Source organism: Nyctereutes procyonoides, unplaced genomic scaffold (assembly GCF_905146905.1).
Source record: "Nyctereutes procyonoides isolate TBG_1078 unplaced genomic scaffold, NYPRO_anot_genome, whole genome shotgun sequence".
Classification (NCBI taxonomy): Eukaryota; Metazoa; Chordata; class Mammalia; order Carnivora; family Canidae; genus Nyctereutes; species Nyctereutes procyonoides.
In genome coordinates, this window is record NW_026575135.1 from 7,705,405 (window position 1) to 7,731,686 (window position 26,282).

Here is a 26,282-nt window from a genome sequence, read left to right on the forward strand (position 1 = left end):
TACCTATCTCTGGCTGAAGTCAAACTTGTCATGACATTTTGGACACTTTGTCAGGGGATAAAGAACTGTGTGAGAGAAGAAAGGTGGAGGCTTTCCTTGATACCATGATGACCTGCTCTTGTCTTTCTTGGATCGGAGGTGAGGAGGTTGTGGGGAATTAGTGGGAAGGAAGAGAGAGAATTTTTGAGAAATCAGACACTCCTTCACATCTTCTTTCCTTGACTTCCAGGCATCCCACCAGCCACTCTCCTCCCTCTCTGCTGCTGTGTGTCTGCTAGTTTCTCCTTGGGTTCCATGTTTCCCATGTCCTGCCATTGGGCTGCTCTCCGTGTCCTACCTGGATGTTATACCAGCACCCACAGCTTCAGTGACCATCCTTGCTGACTTTCAAGATCGTTTTTTCATCTGGATAGTCTGTAGATAACTCCTATCAAGCATGTTCTAAACATAGTTTATTAGTCTTTTCTCACCAACCTGGGGCGCTTCCTTCTCTGTTTCTCAGAACAATAAAAGACAATCCACTGGACTCTCAAACTCAAGAGGCTGGCAGTCAGCCTACACTCCCGACTGTTCCTTATCACTCACCTCCTAGTGTTTCTCCTTCAGAGTTGTCTCCTGGCTTTAATACCTGGCCCTGAGGCCACCTCCCCCACTTTGCTGAACAACTGCCACAATGCCCCAGTTCTTGGTCTTGGAGCCTGGCAATTCTAGTTTTGAATCCTGACTTGACTGCTTACAACCCGCATGACCTTTGGCAGGTTACATAACTTCTCTAGGCCTCTGGTCTAGAAAATGGACACAATAATATCAAGCTCATGGGCTTATTTTATTATTTATTTATTTATTTATTTATTTATTTATTTATTTATTTATATAAATTTATTTTTTTATTGGTGTTCAATTTGCCAACATATAGAATAACACCTAGTGCTCATCCATCCCATCAAGTGCCCCCCTCAGTGTCCATCACCCAGTCACCCTCACCCCCCACCCACCTCCCCTTCCGCCACCCCTAGTTCATTTCCCAGTTAGGGGTCTTTCATGTTCTGTCTCCCTTTCTGATATTTCCCACTCATTTTTTATCCTTTCCCCTTTATTCCCTTTCACTATTTTTTATATTCCCATGGGCTTATTTTAAATTAAATTGATTTTTAATATGTCTTCCCCTTAGTTTTTTTGAGAAATAATTGACATACATCAACTGCATAAGTTAAAGGCATACAGCGTGATGGTCTTACATGTATCATGAAATGATTATCATGGGGTTATTTTGAAGACTAAGGTAATGACACTTTTGGAGGGCCTGGGTGGTTTAGTTGGTTAAGCATCTGCCTTTGGCTTAGGTCATGATCCCTGGGTCCTGGGATTGAGTCCTGCATCAGATTCCCAGCACAGCCAGGAGCTGCTTCTTCCTCTCCCTTTGCCCCTTCCCCAGCTTTTGCTCTCTCTTGTGCATGCTCTCTCTCTCAAATAAATAACTAAATAAACAAATAAATAAAATCTTCAAAAAAAATAAATGACAAAATACTATAGTATTTTATATAGTATCAGTTCCCTAGTAATAACTCAATAAATGTTCACTGTTGCTTCTTATGACTGCTCTTCAGGAGAGATCTGGTCTTTAAAGATCTGTCAGTGTCTAAGATACTGTAGTTGCTGAGTAAAGCGTATTCTGCTCTTATGAGCTCCAATTCTGCTCCACTGTCTACTTCACAAAACACCAGAGTTATCTTCCTACAGAAAGAAAAATTGCCATTATTTTCCTTTTAGTTACCCATAGGAGTAAGTGTGCACTTAGTGTGGCAAAGGAGGTTGTTCCCAGTCTGATCCCGTCTTGCCTCCTCCTCAGCACTCTGAATATGCCACAGCCTCTTATGATTCCAGGAATTAGACCTGCTGTCTGTTTGCTCAAGTGTCTTCCCCACCCTTCAGCCATGCATCCATCAAGGTCATGCCCTCCACAAAGCCGGCTTCCCCAGGCCCTCCAGTAAGAGTGGATGGCTTCTTTCTCTAGACCCCACAGTACTTGTGTATAACTTTGTTCTAAAATTTATTGAGTTGTAATATACCTGCTTATGTTTGCTCCATTAGACAACATGTTCCTGAAGGAAGGACTTATGTTCTGATCATTGTCACAGCCCAGTGCCTGGCATGGGAGGATGCTTGGCACTTGGTAATCATTCAGTGAATGGTGCATAGAGTCTTGGAGTCAGTTCCAGAGAGAACTCTCAGAAATGTCTTCAGTAACCAATACCATTAGAATTAGGGTATCCCTTTTAAAAGGGCAGCATTTATGTGGATGTTTAATATCTGATGGGTTTATAAAGAAGTCTTTCCAGCTGATTTGGAGACAACTGGAGGGAAAAGCAACCGCATTTTGTTAAACTGCTCCTTGGGATGAGATATCTGACATCTCAGTAATCAGATCTTGGTCCCATCTGTGCAAGAGAGCATGGCACAGGCAGGAGGCAGATGGCAATTTTGAGATGTCATTTGCTGTTGTCATAGTGAATGAGCACAAAGGAAGGACAAGAAGGGAATCTTTCATGTCTCCTTTCTAATCTCTGCCTGGGTGGCAAAAGGGTCCCCAGTGAGAAGGAAATTTGCTTTACTGACAGTCAGAGACAAAATGAGGAATGGGCTGTTTCCTTTTCCTTCTAGACCATGGGGTAAGTTAATATCAAAGGGATGTGCGAGTGAGCAGAGGAGTCCAAAGCTTTAGGGCCTTTGAAGGGTGATAGGGAGGGAAGGGGCCAGAGTATCTGGGGCTCATACAAGCTGTTGAAATACTGGCACCAATGTCATCTTCATGCTCCCCAGGGGGGTGAACAGATAGGATCTTTGCATCTATTAGGGTACTTATGTCCACAACTCGAGGATTTCTTTGATTTCATTTTATCTGTGCTCTGGGAGAAGTATTAGTGTAGAGACCCGGGAATGCTTTAGACAGCCACAGGGGATCCTCTGATGTCTGTCCAAGAATTTCCCTGTTTTCCAGTCTGTCTGTATTTATTTATTTTTACTTACTGACAACCTGACCTGGGCTTACCCAAGACCCAGTAATGCTGCTGATGGATGATTTAGTAAAGGTGTAAAATCTTGGTAAAGAGATCATCAGTAGACCAGGGTCTAAGGGTAGCGTTGGTTCTGGGTACAGGGGAGGTGAGTCAATACCACTGGTGGCTGAGGTACAAGCTCTCTTTCCCATGTTGGAGGCTGAGAAGGGAGAGAGGGGGCTGAGTTGAAAGGAGGCATCTTCTGAGATGGAGAATTATCTTTCCCATCCTTCTTAATGGGAGTCTTACCTTGGGTTTCCTGGAAAGCAGAGCCTGAGGCACAAAGCTTATCTCTATTACACAACGGGGAATGACACCCCAGGAAGCAGGAGTGAGGGGTACGGTGACTAAAGCAGGGGAGGAGAGAGAGCCAACACAACTCATTGGAATCTGTGACCTCAGAACCAAGGCCCTAAGACAGTTTCCCATATTGCCATTTTTTTTTACACAGAATACACACAGAATATTTGAAAGAAGCAGGACAACTTGAAGAAATTATGGCTTTCTGATAAATCAGAACTAATAGCTTCAGGTAGAGGAGCCCCAGAATATCCAGGGACCTTGTGGAGAATTTATTTTGTTGACTTCAAGCTGCTTCTGAAGAATGGTCCTGTGTGGTGATGCATGTCATTTCCCTCTTGGGAATAGCGGTGACCTGGAAATAAGAATGTTTTGTCAGCCAGGTGGGATGAAGCCAGAAACAGATCTTACCTGGGCAGCTGCAGGGAAAATTCAGGGCTCAGCTCCGGACTTTGTTCCATCCCACATGAGTGGAACGCCAGTGGCATCCAGTGGCCTGCCGGGCCAATCACAGGTTGGAGTTCTTAGCCATTCTCAAGTGGGTATGTGTCTTTTCCCTCCTAGTCAGGTCATGGGCCGGGCTCATTTTTGATGAAGCTAAATTGGGTGTTTGGCCTGGGGCAGCTTGAATTGCCCGATTTCTGAATCAGAGCATGCAGTGATTAGCAGAGATATCAGCCACACAGATAAACTAAGTCATGCCCTCTACTCCAGTTCCATTTTGGAAAAATCTTATTTTCTAAAGGCTATTGATGCATTTTGTGAGTGGATTCTCCTTTTCTGTTTTAGAAATAATTCCAGAAATTAGTGATGTATCGGTGTTTAATAACACCTGTGTGAAGTGGCAAATAAACCCAGGAAGCATCATCTTCAAGATTGTCTACGTGGTAAGTAATGTGATCCACTCTATCCTGCTAGAGCAGAAGTGGTATCCTACAGGAACAAGACTTGGAGACACTTCCTTTCATAAGGGCTTCTCCATCTAATTGTCTGATTGTTCTTTTAGAAAGTGATCAGATTTTCAAAGATATACCTAGTTTATTTTATTTTACATTCTATGTTTTAATATGTGTGTCATTCAGCAGGGTTGTAAGTGTGGGGGATATGCTTCTATTTGGCATCACCGTGATCGCTTGTTTCCCAGCACTTGTATTTCACTTGCCCAGAGGAGGCCTGGAAGCATCTGCTGACTTGGTGACGGGATGCAGCGAGTGGTCCTCAGGTTGTGACTGCCTCCATTGTTAGCTGTCATTTGTGTGCAGGCTAGCCCTCCCTAGAGGGACTCCTCATTTTATGTCACTTCCTAGGGTTTATTGTTTACTGGGCTGATAGGCCTTCATCATTAGATACCTGATTGTGGAGACTTACCTTATTCATCTCTCCTGGGTGCACAGTGTGGTAGAAGAGGGAATAGTAGGAAAATGAGATTCAGCATCACAAAGTCTCTCTCAGCTGCTTTAACCAGAGTCATGGTGAGTTCTTTTTTCTTTTCCCCTCCCGAAGATCTACATAAAAGGACAACGGTTGCACCCCGTGGAATCAGTTCATGAGGAGACAGTCAATGTGACCGCAGACAGCAGGACCCCAGAAGTGTGCCTCGATCTGTACCAAGGCACCAACTACACCGTGAGCATTTCCACCGCCCCTCCCACACGCTCTGTGCCAGCCATCATTGGGTTCCAGACAGCTGGTAGGTGGAGGTGAAGTCTCATTGCCTCCTAGAAAATGCAAAGCACAGGATGTGGGGAAATGTACTTCAGAATCAGCTGGGCATGAGAGTTCATAGTTGCTTTCTGAGTTCTGTAGCCAGGAGGATGCAGTTGCTCCAGAGGTCAGAGCCAGAGTAGGTGTAGTAGGAGAGATTCCTGTCCTGTTGATGCCAGGCAACATTCAGTACCTGATGTATTATTTCTCAGCTGGGTCCTTGGTTGAAATGAGAGGTAATAAGGCATTTAAAAGAGAACATTAGGTGATGAGGCAGTCAGTTCTCAATTATCCAAGGCACTAGAGGGTAGCCATGCAACTTATTACTGGTAGGAAACACAACAGTCCCTCTTTACTCTTGGCTTTGAGAGAGGAGAAGCCAGGGAGGTGACCCAGTGGCTTTACATCTGGGTTGGAAACTGACCTCGGGACTCATTGGGGGTTTGAATCAAGTTGACAGTGAGCGAGCAGATGGGGAGAGGCAGCCCTGGATGCAGAAAGGGAGATGTTGGGTGAAAAGAGAAGTGTATAGGAAGGAGTTTCAACAAGTAGTAATAAACCTCATTACACATATGTATCTCATAGATTTTTATAATATTGTAAAAATTCTAATATTTTTTTCATGATTCTGGTTATGGGGTGTCAGGACTAATTAAATACCTTATAAACAAATTTTGAGAAGCCATTTGTGTCATTTATTATTTTGGATGAGTTGAGGTAGTTCTCACCTAGCTGCTTGATGTCCCACTTAAGATGTGTCCCAGCCTCCAGGTACTGCCGACACCAGGAGCTGGGAAGTGACATGGATTTGTCAGAAATAATTAAATAGTCTGCCAATCTTCACAATGGAAAGCCAACCACAAAATTATACAAATTAGGTCCCCAGGGTACTTGTATATAAATAAAACATTTCTAAGTAAATAATATGTAGGGAAAGATATTGTAGAATTAATATAACTAGAGGGTCTTGTTCAGAATTAATGATAAACTGCTATGGATTTGTCAGGAATATGTCATCTTCTTCCTTTTTTTCTTACAAGTTTTTTTATTTTAATTCCAGCACAGTTAACATACAGTGTTATATGAGTTTCAGGTGTACAATAGAGTGATCAACCATTCTCTACATTACTCAGTGCTTGTCATAGTGTACTCGTCAATCCCCATCAGCTATTTCAGCCGCCCCCCCACCCCAGCACCTCCCCTCTGATAACCATCAGTTATTTCTCTATAATTTAGAGACTGTTTCTTGGCTTGTATCCGTTTCTCTCCTTTTTTTCCCCTTTGCCCATGTTTTGTTTCTTAAATTTCACATATAAGTGAAATCATATGGTATTTCTCTTTCTCTGACTGACTTATTTCACTTAGCATTATACTCTCTAGCTCCATCCATGTCATGGCAAAGGGCAAGATTTCATTCTTTTTTATGGCTAATATTCCAGTGTGTGTGTGTGTGTGTGTGTGTGTGCGCGCGCGCGCGTGCACGTGTGCATGTGCACATGCACAGCACATCTTCTTTATCCATTCATCAATTGATGGACACTTAGACTGCTTCCATAGTTCAGCTATTGTAAATAATAGCTGCAATAAACATAGGGATGCATGTATCTCTTTGAATTAGTGTTCTTGTATTCTTTGGGTAAGAACTTAGTAGTGTGATTACTAAATCATAGGGGAGTTCCATTTTTGATTTTTTGAGGAACCTCCATACTGTTTGCCACAGTGGTTGTACTAGTGTGTATTCCCAACAACAGTGCATGAGAGTCCCTTTTACTCCACATCCTCAGTAACACTTGTTGTTTTTGTGTTGTTCATTTTAGTGTTCTGACAGGTGTGAGGTGATATGTCATTGTGGTTTTCATTTGCATTTCCTGATGATGAGTGATGTTGAACATCTTTCAGTGTGTTTTTTGTCCATCTGGATGTCTTCTCTGGAGCAATACCTGTTCATGTCTTTTGCTCTTTTTTTAAAAAATATTTTATTTATTTATTCATGAGAGACACACAGAGAGAGGCAGAGACACAGGCAGAGGGAGAAGCAGGCTCCCTGCAGGGAGCCCGCTGCGGGACTGGATCCTGAGACTCCAGGATCACGCCCTGGGCTGAAGGCAGCGCTAAACCGCTGAGCCACCCTGGCTGCCCTCTTTTGCTCATTTTAAAATCGAGTTATTTGTCTTTTGAGTGTTGAGTTCTTTATATATTTTGGATACTAATGCTTTATTAGATATATTATTTGCAAGTATCTTCTCCTGTAGGTTACCTTTTAGTTTTGTTGATGGTTTCCTTCACTCTGCAAAAGCTTTTCATTTTGATGTAGTCCCAACAGCATATTTTTTGCTTTTGTTTCCCTTGCATACCTAGAAAAATGTTTCTATCCAATGTCAGAGAAATTACTATCTTTGCTCTCTTCTAGGATTTTTATGGTTTCAGGCCTCACATTCAGGTCTTTAACCCATTTTGAGTTTATTTTTGTGTTTGATGAGAGAGAGTGGTCTAGTTTCATTCTTTTGCATGTTGCTGTCCAGTTTTCCCAACACTATTTGTTGCATAGACTCTCTTTTCCTCATAGCATATTGTTTCCTGCTTTGTTGAAGATTAATTGACCACACAATTGTGGGTTTATTTCTGGGTTTTCTCTTCTGTTCCATTGATCTTTGTGTCTATTTTTGCACTAGTGCCATACTATTTTGATTGTTACAGCTTTGTAATAAAACTTGAAGTCTGGAATCATGATGCCTCCAGTTTTGTTTTACTTTTCAAGATTGCTTTGGCTATTTGAGGTCTTTTGTGGTGCCATACAAATTTTAGGATCGTTTGCTGTAATTCTCTGAGAAATGATGTTGGCATTTTGATAGGGGTTACACTAAATCTGTACATCGCTTTGGGTGGTATGGACTTTTAACAATATTCTTCCAATCCATGAGCATGGAATGTCTTTCCATTTCTTTGTGTTGTCTTCATTTTCTTACATGAGTGTTTTATAGTTTTCAGGGTACAAGTCTTTCACCTCTTTGGTTAAATATATTCCTAGGTATTTTATTGGTTTTGATACAATTATAAATGGGATAGTTTTAATTTCTTTTTCTGCTGCTTCATTATTAGCATATAGAAATGCAATAGATTTTTGTATGTTGATTTTGTATCCTGTGGCCTTACTGAATTCATTTATCAGTTTTAGTAGTGGTTTGGTTGAGTCTTTAGGATTTTCTATATATAGTGTCATGTCATCTGCAAATAGTAAAATCTGCATATCTTCTTTACCAATTTGGATGCCTTTTGTTTCTTTTTGTTGTCTGATTGCTGTGGCCAGGACTTCCAGTATCCTAATTTTTGTCATGAATGGATGTTGTATTTGTCATATGCTTTTTCTATATTGATTGAAATGATCATATGGTTCTTATCCTTTCTCTTATTGATGTGATGTATCACATTGATTGATTTGTGAATATTGAACCATGCTTGCATCCTGGGAATAAATCCCAGTTAATTGTAGTGAATCTTTTTATTATGTATTGTTGGATTCAGTTTGCAGTATTTTGTTGAAGATTTTTGCATCCATGTTCATCAGAGATATTGGCCTAGAGTTTCTCTTTCTTTTGTGGCATCTTTATCTTGCTTTGGTATCAGGATGATACTGGCCTCATAGAATGAATTTGAAAGTTTTCCTTCCTCTTCTGTTTTTGGAGTAGTTTGAGAAGAATAGATATTAATTCTTTAAACGTTTGGTGGAATTTGCCTGTGAAGCCATCTGGTCCTGGACTTTTGTTTGCTGGGAGCTTTTTGATTACTGGTTCAATTTCTTGGGTGGTTATTGGTCTGTTCACATTTCCTATGTCTTCCTATTTCAGTTTTTGTAGATTATATGTTTCTAGAAATTTACCCATTTTTTTCTAGGTTGTCTATTTGTTGGCATATAGTTTTTCATAATATTTTCTTCCAACTTTTTGTATTTTTGTGATATTGGTTGCTATTCCTACTCTCTCATTTTTGTTTGATTTTGTTTATTTGAGTCTCATTTTGATTTTTTTTTATTTGAGTTCTCTCTCTCTCTCTCTCTCTCTCTCTCTCTTTTTCCTGAGTCTGGCTAGAGGTTTATCAATTTTGTTAATCTTTTCAAAGAACCAGTTCCTGGTTTCATTGATCTGTTCTATTGCTGTTTGGTTTCCATATCATTTATTTTTACTCTAATCTTTATTATTTCCTTCCTTTTGCTGGGTTTAGGTTTTGTTTCTTGTTTTTTTTCTATAGCTTCTATAGGTGTAAGGTTAGGTTTTTACATGAGATTTATTTGCTTCTTGAGGTAGGCCTGTACTATCATAAACTTACTTCTTAGAATCATTTTTGCTGCATCCCAAAGATTTTGGATTGTTGTGTTTTCATTTTCATGTAATTTTTAGTTTCTCTTTTGATTTCTTGGTTGACCCACTCATTGATTAGTAGAATGGTTACTTAACCTCCACGTATTTGTGGTCTTTCCAGATTTTTTCTTGTGATTCACTTCTAGTTTCATTGCATTGTGGTCAGAAAAGATGCATAGTATGACTTTGATCTTTTTGAATTTGTTGAGATTTGTTTCATGGCCTAATATGTGGTCCATTCTGGAGACTATTCCATGTGCATTTGCAAAGCATATATATTCTGCTGTTTTAGGATGGAATGTTCTGAATATATCTGTTAAATCCATCTGTACCAGTGTGTCATTCAAAGCCACTGTTTCCTTGTTGATTTTCTGCATAGATGATCTGTCCACTGATGTAAGGGATGTTAAAATTCCCTACTATTATTGTATTACTATTGATTAGTTCCTTTATGTTTGTTATTAATTGCTTTCTGTATTGGGTGATCTCATGTTGGGTATGTAAATATTTAAACTTTTTAATTGTCTTGTTGGATTGTCCCTTTTATTATTCTATAGTGTCCTTCTTTGTCTCTTATTACAGTCTTTGTTTTAAAGTCTCTTTTGTCCCAGGGCACCTACACGGCTCAGTCAGTTGAGCATCTGACTCTTGATTCCAGCTCAGGTCATGGGATAGAGACCTGCATGGGGCTTCACACTCAGCAGGGAGTCTACTTGGGATTCTCTGCCTGTCCCCCCACACCCTGCCTGTTCATGTGTTCTCTCACCCTCTCTTTCTCTCTAAAATAAATAAATCAATTTTTTAAAATAGTCTATTCTGTCCCATGTAAGTATTGCTACCTCAGCTTTCTTTTGACATCCATTTGCATGATAGATGTTTCTCCATCCCCTCACTTTCAGTCTGCAGGTGTCCATAGGTCTGAAATCTACTTGTAGGTAGCATATAGATGGGTCTTTTTTTTTTAAAGATTTTATTTATTTATTCATGAGAGAGAGAGAGAGAGAGAGAGAGAGAGAGAGAGGCAGAGACACAGGGAGAGGGAGAGAAACAGGCTCCATGCAGGGAGCCCAACGTGGGACTCGATCCCGGGTCTCCAGGATTATACCTTGGGCCGAAGGCAGCACTAAACTGCTGGGCCACCAGGGCTGCCCATCGGTCTTGTTTTTTAATCCATTTTAACCCCCTGTCTTTTGATTGGGAGGTTTAGTCCATTTACATTCAGAGTAGTTATTGAGGGGCACCTGGGTGGCTCAACTGGTTAAGCACCTGCCTTTGGCTCAGGTCATGATCCTAGAGTCCTGGGATTGAGCCCTGTGTTAGGCTTCCTGCTCAGTGGGGAGCCTGCTTCTCCCTCTCCCTCTGCCTGCTGCTCCCCCTACTTGTGTTCTCTCTCTAATAAACAAATAAAATCTTTTAAAAAAAGTAATTATTGATGGGTATGTATTTTTTGCCATCTTGTTACTTGTTTTATGGTTCTTTTTTAGTTTTTCTGGGAATATGTCTTTTTTTTAAAGATTTTATTTATTCATGAGAGACACAGAAAGAGAGGCAGAGACATAGACAAAGGGAGAAGCAGAGTCCCCACAGGTGAGCCTGATGCAGGACTCCATCCCTGGACCTGGGATCACGCCCTGAGCCTAAGGCAGATGCTCAACCACTGAGCCACCCAGGCTTCCCGAAATGTCTTTTTAAGACTTTAAACTCATATGCCATTATTTAGTCAGAATGACAGTTTGCTATTCAGTGTCAGCTGTTTTTACTAATATCCAGTTATCTCTGCAAGGTATTTTCCTCTGGGAAAAGGATTGTCTTTAGGGTCAGACAGACCTGGTTTTGCATCTTAACTCTGCATTGAAGAGTTAAGTGACTGTGGCTGAGTTTTTAAATGTCTACAGAGCTTTCCTCTTTCTGAAATTTTAAGTGGAATTGGATTCAATTTAGAAGTTAATTTAGTGAGAACTGGGGTTTATATGGAACCATCCCAATTGGGAGTAAAGCACTTTTCTACATTTACTCAGTATGTACGTAAGTTTTATCTTTTCTGTTTATATATGCACTGTGGTAAAAATTTACTATTCTCTTCTTCTAGAGTCTGCATGTTTGGTGATCTGATATCATTTAAGCTTTATACTAGTTCTCTTAAAATGAATTGGAAAATTTTCCATAATTAATTTTCCATTAATTAATTAATTAATTAATTAATTTCCATATTTTTTATGCTCTGGAAAAGTTAGTATCGCTTTGGAATTATTGCCTTCCTTTTAAAGTTGGACACATTTGTTCATAAGATCATTAAGTTTCACCCCTTTTGGGAGATAGTTCTTTGATAACTTTGTTGATTTTCTTTTGATCTGTTTATGTTTCCTACAATTTCTTCAGTCAATTTTTATAATTATATTTTCCTAAAAAAGTGTCCTATTGGTTGGGATTTTAAATATTTCAGCTGAATGTGCTATGGAATATTTGCTTACTACCCTGGGGTTACAGGTTATATAACCCCAGGTTATTCTGATTCCTAATTTTGGTTTTATTTCTTTTAAAAATTGATTAGCTTAGCTTGAGTTTTCTGTTTTATTACTGTTTCTTTCCCCAAAGAATAAACTCTGGAGTTTTTAAGTGTTTTTCTTTTTCTATCTCATTAATTTGTCCCCTTAGTTTTATTACTTTTTTCCTCCTCCATTCCCTTAAATTGGTTATATTATTCTATTACTAAATTCTCGAGTTGATAATAAGTCTAATGCTTCTGGACTTGACTATTGGCGGAATGCCTTAGGCATTGATACATATTCTCTTTATCCCTACTTTCAAGGCATGATATAACTGCTCTTATTTTCTCTCCAATGGAAGAACTACTTATGTGTGTGTTCATATATGCTCTCTTTCTGTTTAATTTCAAAGCATTACATAATTGCCATTTGATTTCCCCATTGAATTAATTACAAGTAAATTATACAAATGGCAGGTTTCCTTTTTTTGACATTTAACTTTGTGGTTAATTTCTAGATTTATTACATTTTGGTATATTTCTGGGGGCTTATTATTTGGGAAAGTTTTGTGATAATGTAGTACGTTTGCTTGTGAGTAGGGTAAGATCTAGTCTTCAGTCAATTTTCTTAATAAAGGTATTCAGGACTTCTGGTTTTTGTTGTTGTTATTGTTGCTTTTTAGTTACATGGATTGCCATTTTTCTCAATTTCTCTCAGAAATTCCAGTTGTTTGGGTTCACACATTTTGCGTTATGATGTTTATGTTCATGACTGATGTCTTAATTGTAGCTTCTCACTTTCATTGGTAACAAATGGCTCACTTTGTTCTGTTGAATGTTTTTTGCCTTATAGTTTGATAGCAATATTGGTTTTCTTGATTTCTTGGTACGTCTATTTGGATAATATGTCTTTGCCTACTTTTGTTCTTTTTTAAATTAAAAAAATTTAATTTCAGTGTAGTTAACGTACAGTGTTATATCAGTTTCAGGTGTACAAGATAGTGTACAGCACTTCCATATATTACTCAGTGCTCATCACGATAGGGTACCTAATCCCTTTGATACCAAGGTTCACAAAAAAAAAAATAAATATTTGGTGTGAGTATTTTATAGATTAATATTGTATAGTTTGAGTGGGTGGGTTAATGTGTGGAGTTAAATGTGGGTTGGTTGGGGTGGTGGTTAGATTTGTTATTGTGTATGGTGGTGTAGGGGTTTGGTAGGGATAGGATGATTTTGGGATGGGTATGGGGGGGGGAGTTTGAATGGGGGGGGAGGGGGGGGAGTATATTGGGGAGGGTGAATGTTGATTATGGTGTGTTGGGGTGGGGTGGATTGGGGTATGTGTTTTTTTGTTTATTTAAAGGTGGGGTTTGGTAGTAGTGTAGAGAGTGTTGAGGGGTTTAGGTTTGTTGGGTTGAGTAGGTGTTTATTGTTGGTAATGGAGAGTAGGAAGGGGAAGGAAGAGAGGGGATTTGAGGGAGTGGGGGTGTAAGATTTGGGTGGGAATAGTAGTAGTTAGATGTTGTTATTTAGTATTATGTATGTGTATTGGGATGGTTTAGAATTAATTTGGTTATATTTATTTTTTGGTGGTGTGTGTTTAAGTGTGATGTGAGGTAGTAAAAATTTAAGTAATATTTTAGATGTTTAGTGGAGGTGGGGTGGGGATGGATATTGATGGAGTTACTTATCCTTACCAAGGAATGGGATACTTTCTGAGCCCATGATTATGTGAGAGTGTCTTTTTGCTGTCTTCACGAGTAAATGCGAGGTCGATTGAAGATAAAATTCTTTTTTTTTTAATTTAAAGATTTTATTTATTTATTCATGAGAGACACACAGAGAGAGAAGAGAGAGAGAGAGAGAGAGAGAGAGAGAGAGAGGCAGAGACACAGGCAGAGGGAGAAGCAGGCTCCATGCAGGGAGCCTGACATGGGACTCATCCCTGGTCTCCAGGACAACACCCTGGGCCAAAGGCAGGCACTAAGCCGCTGAGCCACCTAGGGATCCTGAAGATAAAATTCTTGGTCCATAACTTCTGTTGGTAGAATTCTTGAGGCATTTCACATTGATTTGGGGAATTTAAAGTTTTGAAAGAGAAAGTTGAAGATATGTTTTTTTAGAAAAAAATCCTATTGTAGATAATCTAATTTTTAAGTCTTGATATCAGAGGCTTTTTTTTATGTGTGAAATTCAAGACTAATTATTCATGCATATAGTAAGTATTTATTGACCACCTACTGTGTGTTTGACATTATTTTAGGCATTGGGAATTCAGTAGTGAATGAGACATAAATCCCTTCCCTCCTGATAACTGGCAAGGCATGATATAAATGTTATTGTTTTTCACGAAATTTTCCTAGTACTCTGAGAGTTTTTGGACCTTCAAATTTTGGTCCATTTGATGTAGTTTGAAGTGGTGGTGGGGTTCAGAGCCGACAGTGGTTTCTTTTCTTTTTTTTTTTTTTAAGATTTTAAAAAATTTATTCATGAGAGACAGAGAGAGAGGCAGAGACACAGGCAGAGGGAGAAGCAGGCTCCATGCAGGGAGCCCAACGTGGGACTCGATCCCGGGTCTCCAGAATCACATCCTGGGCTGAAGGCAGGGGCTAAACTGTTGAGCCACCGGGGCTGCCTCGTCAAAGGTTTTATTAAAGCATGAGAACAGGACCTGTGGGCACAAAGAGCTGCATTAGGATTGTGACAGGTGATTAATTATATACTTTCAAGTTGGGAGGGGGTAGGGATCGCACAGGCCTCCAAGGTATTTTGGAAACAAGGATCCCAGGATCCTGAGGGGACTAATTATTGTTAGGAGAAGGTTATTTATTATTATCTGGTAAACTCTAAGTCATGAGACCCTTCAGATGTTTATCAGTGGGCCATATGCTTGGAGCATGATTGCTAACATGTGTCTTGGTGGGGTCGAGATAGAAGAAGTTTCCAAAGGAATTTATATGTTAAAGTAGACTCATAGGATGTGGGGAGGGGGAAGGGTCAGGCTAAAATTGTCTTTTGCCCTTAGCAAAGTGTCAGCATCCAGGCAGCTAGCCTCTCAGAGGAAGGTCACTCTGCCTGTTTCAAGGATTTGTCAGTGGCTCTAGACAGTAAGGAAATTTATTTATGTATTTATTTCTTTTTGTTTTTTTTTTAAATTTTCTTATTGGAGTTTGATTTGCCAACATATAGTATAATACCCAGTGCTCATCTCAAGTGTCCCACTCAGTGCCTGTCACCCAGTCACCCTATCCCCCCACCCACCTCCCCTTCCACTACCCCCTGTTCATTTCCCAGAGTTACAAGTCTCTCATGCTGTGTCATCCTCTCTGATTTTTCCCACTCATTTTCTCTCCTTTCCCCTATAATCCCTTTCACTATTTTTTATATTCCCCATATGAGTGAAACCATATAATGATTGTGGCAGTAAGGAAATTTAATTCTTTCTTTTGCCTTTGTTTCCCACATCACATTTACACATTAGAAATAGTTTCTTTCATGCAATCTCTGATTATTGCTTTTTTATTTCATTTGGTGTTTTGCCTCATCAAATACTCCTACGTAGAATTCCTTGTTTGTTGGCGCTGGTTTTCACTCTCTCCCTTTTTATATACCTGCCTTTTCCCTCTGCCTTCTGTGAGAGTGGAACAGGTTTGTTCATACAGGCATTTATTCATATGTTCATCAACCTTTCTGACCTTCACTATTTCTAATACATGTTATATTTTGTTGTTGCGCTTACATTTTGTTTTCTTGTCTCATCTAGTTCCTTTTTTTTTTAAGTAAGCTCTAGGCCCAGTGTGGGGCTTGAACTCATGACCCCAAGATCAAGAGTCACATGCTCTACGAATTAAGCCAGCCAGTCACCCCTCATCTAGTTCCCTTTTTATTTCTGCCCTTCTCAACTAGTTTCCTCTCTGCTCTTGCATTCTCTTATTAACTCATCCTTTATCTGTTTTAATCCATCTTTAAAATTTTTTACTGAAAGTACAAAACAGATGTTGCCTAATTTTACTATTACTTTGCTCAATATTTTTTTTTCAAAAGAAAATCATTCTTTACCTCTTAAGCAGTCTTCTTGGTAGAATCATTTCATAGGCTCGCTCTTCCTTCCTTTTCTTTTTCGTTTCTTTTTTTTTTTTTTTTTTTTTTTTTGCTTTTAGGTTACTTATTGTTAGAAGTTAGAAGTTTTATCTAGGTCTGATATTTCTCTCATAATAAATAGATGACATTCTCTTTGATATTACTTTTTATTGGATGTTGGATGATATTAGTGTGCTTATCTCAGATCTCATCTTGAAGGATTTACTGTTGATTGGTTAATCCAGCATCCCTCTGTCCTTTCTCTTCCTGTCTTTCCAGGGGCAGCTAGTGGTAGGAAAGCTTACTGCTCTAAGTTTTATTTCTGAACGCTTTTTTTTTTTTTAAGTAGGCTCCACACCCAGTGTGGAGCCCAACATGGGGCATGAACTCACAACCCTGAGATCAAGACCTGAGCCAATATCAAGAGTCAGACACTTAACTGACTGAGCTGCCCAGGTGGCCCCTATTTCTGAGTACTTGGCTATCTTTTTATTTTTTAAGATTTATTTATTTATTTATGAGAGGGGGGGTGGCAGAGACACAGGCAGAGGGAGAAGCAGGCTCCATGCCTGGAGCCCGATGCAGGACTCGATCCAGGGACTCCAGGATCGTGCACCTGGGCCAAAGGCAGGCGCCAAACCGCTGAGCCACGCAGGGATCCCTTGGCTATCTTTTTTAAAAAATGATTCATTTATTTAAAAGAGAGAGAAAGAACAAAAGAGAGTGGGGGGGAGGGGCAGTGGGGGAGAATCTTCAAGCAGACTCCTGCTGAGCACAGTGCCCATCTCAGGGCTGGATCTCACCATCCATGAGATTGTGACCTGAGCAGAAACCAAGAGTCTGATGCTTAACCAACTGAGCCACGCAGGCGCCCCTGAGCACTTTACTATCTTGATTAATGGAACTGTTGCTCTTGGACAGCATTTTGTTGTCTGACTTCATTATGATGCTATGGTCTACAGGGGCAGGAGAGAACCAAGTCCCTCCTACTATTCCAGGCTCTCTGTCAGGTGGAACCTCTAGGTCCCTAAGCCTCCCCATAGAAGTCCCTCCATGTTACTGATCTCCAGTGTGCTAAGGAGGGACTAGGGACTATTATTACTAGTAGTAGTAGTAGTAGTAGTAGTAGTAGTAGTAGTAGTAATTAGTGGTATATATACTTTTTGCCAATCAGCATTGCCTAGTGAATTAAAACAAAATACGGATGTGTATTTGTTCCTCAGCTGATATGCAGATAGGATTGAGAACTACCAGGCTAAATTGTTCCAGACGGCAAATTCATAACTTATTTGTCCTGTTCCCCCCTTACTTTTATCCCCCACCCTGTGGGCATCAGTCCTTCCCTTCCTCGAAGGGTTTGAGACCGTGCTCCTTTGCTTGAGGGCATGTTGTACCTAGTACCTCTCAGAGTCTTTCTGCTGTCTGGTCTTTTCCACCTGGTGCTGAGCAGAAACATCTTCATGTCTATGCCTTGTGTATGTCAAGCACAACCCTCCCTTCCAGCCCAGATGCAAATTTTGACCCATTTTTACTATACTCAGTCACTGCTATCAGGATTGGGGGTGGGACATGGGAACCAGATGCTTTTGTTCACATTGCCATCTTCCCCTTAGTTCAGACTATCATGGCTGTGAGTGAGAAAATCGTACTGAGATGGGAGCTGTGTTCTGCTTTATGTCTGTTTGTGAACAGACGTGCTGTTTGTGATATTTCTTACATACATGTATTTTGTGTACCTCAAAATCATATGCAAACACCTAGCAATTTTTGTCTCTGGTGTCCTCATGAAAACTTTAAAAGTTGTGAAGATAAAGGGGAGTACGTGTGATAGGTCTTCAAGTTCTCTCTCATAACCATATTTTTACATTTTTCCAATTATAGCCAAGAATATTTTCTCCTGGCAAATTGCCTTATGTTGCGTGTGTGAGAGAGATTTAATATGCTGGGTAGTTTTGATTTTGAATAGAATAATTAGTTGTCATTCTTACTTCTCGGATAGCAGAGACTCCCATGGGAGAAATGTAGTTTTCTAGGTAGTTATAAGAAGTTTCTCTCTAGTAGACATTTAGACTTTTTCTCATTTGTGGAAAATGTACCAGCTTGTTGGGAAATTTGCTCTTCCTTGAAAATTAGCCATGGTATTCCTGGACACTGTGAGTTTTTTACTCGTTAGTGACAAGCCTCTTCTTTCTTTATGACTGCGTGAAGAAAATAGAACATTGAAGGAATAAATTTGACTGCAGGAGGTATGAAATGACTTTTTCAAAAAACTCTAGTGGTTGAAATAAATCTACTCCTTGATTATTTTACTGCCTTCGTCCTTATCTGAATAGCTCTTGAAATACTATCTGCTGTGAAGCAAACATCTTGCCTGGCCATCTCGTTTCTGTTCATCTTCTAGGTTGGAAACACCAACTCTGAGAATTCTCACCCATGGTTTTTGACTTTTATTCACCCTTTCCTTATTTTCAGACTTTCTAGCTATTGACATGTTTACCTTCAGGACATTTAACCTATGGAGTCTCCAAGTACAAGAGATAGGATGAACTTTCTAAAAATCTCAAAGCTCTATTAGTTTATGGTAATTTTAAAATATGAATTATTTCTTCTGATTCTCTCAATAACCCGTGAGGTGGGAAAAGCAAACCAGATTACTTGATTTCACAAAGAAGGACACTGAGGTTCATAATGGTTAAGTGACTTGTTTAAGGCCATGCAATTAACAAGTCGTAAAGCCCAGACTTGAAGCCAAATGAGATGCTCTTTCATCTTAAACACCCTGTTGGCTCTTGTAAGACGTCAGAGTTTCAATTGTACTTAGCCAAGATATGTTTTGCTAAGATATGCAACCTTTCTGTATGTTTTATCTTTTAGAAGATGATCTCCTAGAAGATTATGGAATTTTCAATATTTCAGTATTCAGTGAAGCTTGTTTGAAACTGAACAGGCACCCCTGGAAAGTTGGATCAGAACAAATGTATCAAGTAAGAAGATCTCTCATGTTATCTGTCAAAGTCTTGTGTCACTTAAAAATTTGAGTGCTCTCCAAGTGAGGATCCAAAGTATTTACACTAATGGAATGAACTTCTAGGCAGCTTGACTTTCATCTCTAGAGATGGATGTGTGGTGGATGGTCAGTGGGGGACTAAGTTGGAAGGTATTCTAGAGAGTAACTTGCTATTAGTTTCCCTGTGTGATACTTCACGTATGTGGATTATATTTTATTTTAGTGCATTTTATAATTATAGCTTATTTTGTCATCAACTTTACATTTGCTTCTAGATTTTTCAGAAACTCATTGCATGGCTACTTGTCCTCATTTAACAACTTCTTAAAAGTCACACATCTCAAGTAAAATTACTAGTAAATTCAGGCAGGAGCTGAAATTCATTATTTTTTGTCACTTTTAGTGCCTAGCAAACATTTGGCAAAGTAGATTAAGCATTAAATTAAAGTTCATTCATTCATTAGCCATTTACCAAAAGAATATCGTGTATTAGGATGTGTAACTTTCAATTTCCACTAATATAAACACACAAGTAAATGACAATGTGGTATGAGTGCTTTGATGAAAGGTAAATAAATGGGGGATTGTGTGTATGTCCAGGGAGGTTTTTTTGTTGTTTTTGTTTTTGTTTTAGCAAGAAGCAAAGACTGTGCTATATCATAGAGAATGAATAGGAATCAACCAGATAAAAGATGTGGGGTGATGGTAAAGAAGGGCCCTGTGGACAAGGAGAGGAGCATATTGAATATTAGGAAATGTGGTTCTCTGAGGGAAAAAGGAAGGATGGGAGAAGAGGAAGAGATGAGGCAAAAACCTAAGTAGTGACTAGATCGTGAAAAGCCCTGTAATTGTGAGTTTGCATCTTATTTTGATATTTCTGTGGAGCCCCTGAAGGATTTTAAGCAGATGAGCAAAATATTCAAATTTTCATATTTAGAAGGAACACAGGAGCTAGAAACATGTTCCAGTACCCAAATAAAGTTAATATTAATATAAGATACAGATGATTATAAATAATGAGTATGGAAATAAATGGCCCTGGGACAGTTGGTTAGCTACTTGGTTAAGAAAATGATTCTTAGCATTTACACTAAAATGATTAAAGAGTTAAGTTGGAAAAAAGTTTTAAATATGCTAAACAAAGATTTATTTGTTAAAAAAAGATTTTTAAAATATGTTAAATGATATTCATTTAAGTAAAAGATTAAAAAAAGATTTAAAAAAGATTTTAAAAGTTTTTAAATATGTTAAACAAAGATTCATTTAAGTAACATGGAAAACACTTAACAAATTCATGGAAAACATTAACATTCAAGGCAGTTTGCAAAGGAGGAGATATATATGTATATATGTGTGTATATATATATAATTTGTTATATATATATACATATATATATAATTTGTTATATATATATATATGGCCCAAACACATATGAACATGTTCTACCTCACTAGTAAGAAAAAATTACATGACGAGATACTATGATTCTTCTATAAACATAGAGTACTGTTTTTTTAGAGAGTGCATGTGTGAGGTTGGGGGGAAGGGCAGAGGAGGAGAGAGAGAGAGAATCTTAGGCAGACTCTATGCATAGTATGGAGCCCAACGCAGGACTCGATCTCACCACCCTGAGATGGTGACCTGAGCCGAAATCAAGAGTCAGACACGTAACTGCCTGAGCCACCCAGGTGCCCCAAGCATAGAGTACCGTTACACAGGCTGCTGGCCACTTAAACTGGCAAGACTTTTGTGGAAGAGTTATATCTTAGCCTCTATCAGTAAGTTTTTGGACATGGGCTGTCATTAACTAAGCAGGTGTATACAGAAAGGTTACGCTGTTCCCTGAAGCTTCGTTTACGGTAGGGGAAATTGGAAACAACTGAAACGTTCAACAGCAGACATCTGGCTAAATAAACAATTAAACATAGATTGGAGAGAACCCCACACGGATGTGAAGTACGTTCTGTATCACACTGAATAGTGTTTGCTACCGTTGGCCAGTATTCCCATTGAAATGGTCTCTGTTTCTCCTATTATTTTGACCCCTCTCTGTCTCTGCTTCCTAGGGCTCCCTTCCTCTGCCTGTCCCTTAAATCTGATTACCCTCAGGTTGTGTGTTGCGCATTCTTTCGTCATTCTGTACCCTTCTCTGGGCCATCTTACCCAGTCTCTTTACTTCCTTCACTGTCTCCAAGCTGGTAAGTCCTAAATCTGTTTCTCCAGGCCTACCCTCTTCTATAAGCTCTCGGCCCCATACTCTCTGATTAACTTTTTGTGTTCTCTTTTGCACTGGGTCTTCACATATGTGACTCTCCTACAAGCAGCGCCCTTCCTTCCCTTACCCTACTCTGTATATATATCTATTTGATAAAATGAATTAATGACAGAGAAAAAACTTCACAATGTATTATTAAATAAAATGACTTTACTATAAAATCATGCATACAGGGTGATTTCCAGTTTGTAACCAGAAAGTTATTTTTTGTTTGTAGTCTAAATCACGTGGAGTTTAGGATGAGACTGAATTTGTAGAAATGCAGCCTGTGAGGTTTTAAAAACATTTTTATTATTTTTTAATTATTATTATTATTTTTAAAAGATTTTATTTATTTATTCATGAGAGATGCAGAGAGAGAGAGAGAGAGAGAGAGAGAGAGAGAGAGAGAGAGAGAGAGAGAGGCAGGCACAGACACAGGCAGAGGGAGAAGCAGGCTCCATTCCATGCTGTGAGCCCGAAGCAGGACTCAATCCTGGGTCCCCAGGACCACACCCTGGGCTGAAGTGGCGCTAAACCGCCGAGCCACCTGGGCTGCCCAAAGATTTTTATTATTAATATTTTATTTATTTATTTATGAGAGACATACAGAGTGAGGCAGAAACACAGGCAGAGGGAGAAGCAGTTGCCCGATGTGGGACTCGATCCTACGACCTTGGTTGGGATCACAACCTGAGCCGAAGGCAGATGCTCAACCATTGAGCCACCCAGGTGCCCCCAAAGAGATCTCCATTCTGCTTTAGATCTGCTAACCAACAGAAAATTTAATGCACCATTTCTTTTAATCTCATGACAGTTTACAGTTCTGGGTCAAAGGTGGTATCTGAGTAATTTTTATCATGCCGCATCATTTAACTTCACAACGAGGGAACAAGCTCCAGTGGTGTGTTTAGACCTGTACCCAGCAACTGATTACACAGTGAATGTCACTCTCCTGGGATCTTCTGAGCACCACTCAGTGCAAATAATGATGGCAACCGCACCAGCAGGTGGGTGTATGTGTCTCTCTGTTTTGTCTCTCAGGACAAGTGAAGTACATGAATTGCACAATGTGGGGGAGCGTAAAGAATGCTCATCCGGGAGTCAAGAGACTTGTGTTCTCATTCTAACGACTACCAACTTTTTTCTGGGCTTCAGGGTGCCTGAATCTAACTGCCTATCTCCTTCCCCACAAGGGTTCTGGTCACGGAGGGTATAGACCAAGGATGGAGTGTTTTATTCAGGGCTTCCTGATAGTGACGATTGAAAAATGCTCTAGCCCCAGCTTTAAGATAGCTGAGCCCCAAGGGTGGTCATTTTGGACAACTAGAACCAAGTTCCTGGAGATCAGTCATGTGAGCCACACTGTGCTGGCAGTGGTGAGAGAAAGAGGCCTTATGACTGGACCACGTTTGAGCACATGACCCTGACATAGAGACCCAGGGACCTAATGAAGATCAGGCTTCCTAGAAAGGGCCTGAGGTCCTGTGAGCAAGCCAGATAGACGCCAAGCTGTGCCAACTCTACAGCTCTCTCTAGGAGAAAGGGACACAGGGTTTTGTCGTTGTTGTTCTTTAATTCATTGGATTTAACAGACAAATTTATGGGCAACTGGGTGGAGGGGTTGCCACCTTTAAAGAAAGGCAGTTGGATAGGTTGGGTCCTGCTCCTGTCTTCCTGATGCTTCTCTCCTATATTCACCATTGTTCTGGGAAAAGAAAAGCAGAATTATGTAATGGTTGCCCAACACTGTGAGCTTACAAAATGTCACTAAATTGTACACTCGAAAGTGGTTTATTTGATGTTGTGTGAACTTCACCTCCGTTTTTAAAAACAGCCAATGAATTAGCTATGTTCTTCTTGCTCCCAGGCCTCAGGTACCTTGTGACTGATCTTACATGACATAATACAAGTGAAATGTTTAGAATGGTTCCCAGCACATAATAATGATGATGACAATAATAGCTCTGTTTATCAAGTACTAATCAAGTGCCAGGCACTGTTTAAAGTGCCCTCCTTGGGTTAGTATCCGAAATACATAAAGAACCTATAAAACGCAACACCCAAACCCCAAACGATCCAATTAAAAATGACAGAAGAAAAAAAAATGACAGAAGACACAAACAGACATTTTTCCAAAGAAGACATACAGATGGCCAACAGACACATGGAAGGAGGCTCAACATCATTCATCATCAGGGAGATGCAAATCAGAACCACAATGAGATACCACCTCATACTGTCAGAATGGCTAAAACCAACAACACAAAAAACAAGTGTTGGAGAGGATGTAGAGAAAGGGGAAACTTCTTGCACTGTTGGTGGGAATACAAACTAGTGCAGCCAGTTTGGAAAACAGCTTGGAGGTCCTCACAAAGTTAAAAATGGAACTACCCTACAATCCAGCAATTGCACTACTAGGTATTTACCCCAAGAATACAGAAACACTAATTCAAAGGGATTACATGGACCCCGATGTTTTTTAGCTTTATTTACAATAGTCAAATTATGAAAGTAGCCCAAGTGTCCATCGATTTGAGGAATAGATAAGATATGGCATATATATATGACGGGGTACCCCCAGCTGAAACTAATATTACACTGTATGTTAACTAACTGGAATTCAAATAAACTTTAAAAAAGAAAAAAAATTGGAGTGAGCAAGAAACAAAACAAAAGGGATGCCTGAGTGGCTCAGTGGTTAAATGTCTGCCTTCAGCTCAGGGCACGATCCTGGAGTCCTGGGATCGGGTCCCGCATCGGGCTCCCTGCGAGGAGCCTGCCCCTCCCTCTGCCTCACAGTGTCTCTGCCTTTCTTTCTGTGCCTCTCATGAATAAAATAAAATCTTTAAAACAAAACAAAAAACACGGCAAAAAACACAACAGTGTGTCCTCTTTGAATCAACTCAAACCTACCAAACCTTCTGAGGAAGGCGTTGTCATTATTACCATTTTATAGACAAAGATCATGAGGCACAGAGAAATTAGACAGTTTGCCTAGGATCACACACACCGAGTGATTTAAACACAGGCTGATTTGATCCCAGCTCCACGGCCCTCATCCTTAATGTACTTCTGCTGCTTCTCACTAGTTAGTTATTCAAAAGAAAGAAGCAAAATTATGTTCTCAGAATCCAGTGCATAATCAGTCCAGACCCACCTTGCTTTTGTCAACCTTGCACCCTGAGCAAAAACGTCAAATGCCATGGATGCATAAATGCATGTTTATTTCTTTCCTACTCTATGTCAAGCAGGGTTTGATAGCTGACATTGTGGCAGCAATAAAACAGTCCCAGCTGTCATGGAGTTGGAAGTTGTTGGAGGGGTCATGGTGGAGAGAGTTAAATAAATCACATGTTAGGTGGGGAATAAAGCAAGGCAAAATGGGGTGACAATTGATGGTCAGGCAAGGGCTTTATTTTATATATATATTTATTACATATAAATATATATGTATTTTTATATTTATTTTTATTAAAATTCATTTAATTAACATATAGTATATTGTTAGTTTCAGAGGTGGAATTTAGTGATTCATCAGTTGCATATAACACCCAGTGCTTATCACATCACGTGCCCTCCTTAATGCCCATCACCCAGTTGCCCCATCCCACCATTCATCTTCCCTCCAGTAACCCTTAGTTTCCTATAGTTAAGAGTCTCTTACATTTTGTCTCTCTTCTGATTTCTTTGTTTTCATGTACTTTTATTTTTTTACTTTTTATTCTTTATTATTTAAAAAATATTTTATTGAAATTCAATTTGCCAACATATAGTGTAACAGTCAGTGCTCATCTCACCATGTGCCCTCCTTAATGCCCATTACCCAGGTACTCCATCCCCCATCCACCTCACCTTCCACAACCCTTTGTTTCCCAGAGTTAGGAATCTCTCATGGTTTGTCTTCCTCTCTAATTTTTTCCCACTCAGTTCCCCTCCTTTCCCTTATAGTTCCTTTCCCTATTTCACATATGGGTGAAACCATATGATTATCCTTCTCCGATTGACTTATTTCACTCAGCATAATACCCTCCAGTTCCATCCACGTCAAAGCAAATGGTGGGTGTTTGTCCTTTCTGGTGGCTGAGTAATATTCCATTATATACACACCACATCTTTATCCATTCATTTGTCAAAGGACATCATGGCTTCTTCCCACAGTTTGGCTATGGTGGACATTGCTGTCATGAATTGGAGCGTAAGTGTCCTGTCGTGTCACTACATCTGTATCTTTGGAGGTAAATACCCAGTAGTGTAATTGCTGGGTCATAGGGTAGCTCTATTTTTAACCTCTTAAGGAACCTCCACACTGTTTTCCAGAGGGTTCCCCCTTCTCCACATCCTCTCCAACATTTGTTGTTTCCTGTCTTGTTAATTTTCACCATTCTCACTGGTGTGAGGTGGCATCTCTTTGTGGTTTTGATTTGTATTTCCCTGATGGCAAGTGATACGGAGCATTTTTTCATGTGTCTGTTGGCCATGTGTATAGCGTCTTTGGAGAAATGTCTGTTCATGTCTTCTGCCCATTTCATGACTGGATTGTTTGTTTCTTGGGTGTTGGGTTTGATAAGTTCTTTATAGATCTTGGATACTAGCCCTTTATCTGATAGGTCATTTGCAAATGTCTTCTCCCATTCTGTAGGTTGTCTTTTACTCTTGTCAATGTTTCCTTTGTTGTGCAGAAGATTTTTATCTTGATAAAGTCCCAGGAGTTCATTTTTGATTTTGCTTCCTTTGCCTTCATAGATGTGTCTTGCAAGAAGTTGCTGTGGCCAAGTTCAAAAAGGTTGTTGCCTATGTTTTCCTCTAACATTTTGATGGCTTCTTGTCTCATATTTAGATCTTTCAACCATTTTGAGTTTATCTTTGTGTCTGGTGTAAGAGAATGGTCCAGTTTCATTCTTCTGCATGTGGCTGTCTAATTTTCCCAACACCATTTATTGAAGACTTTTTTCCAGTGGATATTCTTTCCTGCTTTGTCAAAGATGACCATATAGAGTTGAGTTGAGAATCCATTTCTGGGTTCTCCATTCTGTT

General features: G+C 39.6%; 1 protein-coding gene across 5 annotated transcripts in view; it reads left to right on the forward strand.

Moving 5' to 3' along the window:
- The window catches only part of SUSD1 (sushi domain containing 1), a 130,910-nt gene that overhangs the window by 48,338 nt on the left and 56,290 nt on the right, over nucleotides 1-26,282 (forward strand). For all 5 annotated transcript variants that reach the window (XR_008661409.1, XM_055301940.1, XM_055301941.1 and 2 more), the window contains exons 7-10: nucleotides 4,146-4,243; nucleotides 4,860-5,046; nucleotides 18,858-18,967; nucleotides 22,063-22,255. Coding sequence is in view for 4 of the 5 variants with exons in the window: in XM_055301940.1 (XP_055157915.1) it covers nucleotides 4,146-4,243; nucleotides 4,860-5,046; nucleotides 18,858-18,967; nucleotides 22,063-22,255 (588 nt within the window). In the remaining variant the exon portion in view is untranslated. The remainder of the gene's footprint in view (nucleotides 1-4,145; nucleotides 4,244-4,859; nucleotides 5,047-18,857; nucleotides 18,968-22,062; nucleotides 22,256-26,282) is intronic.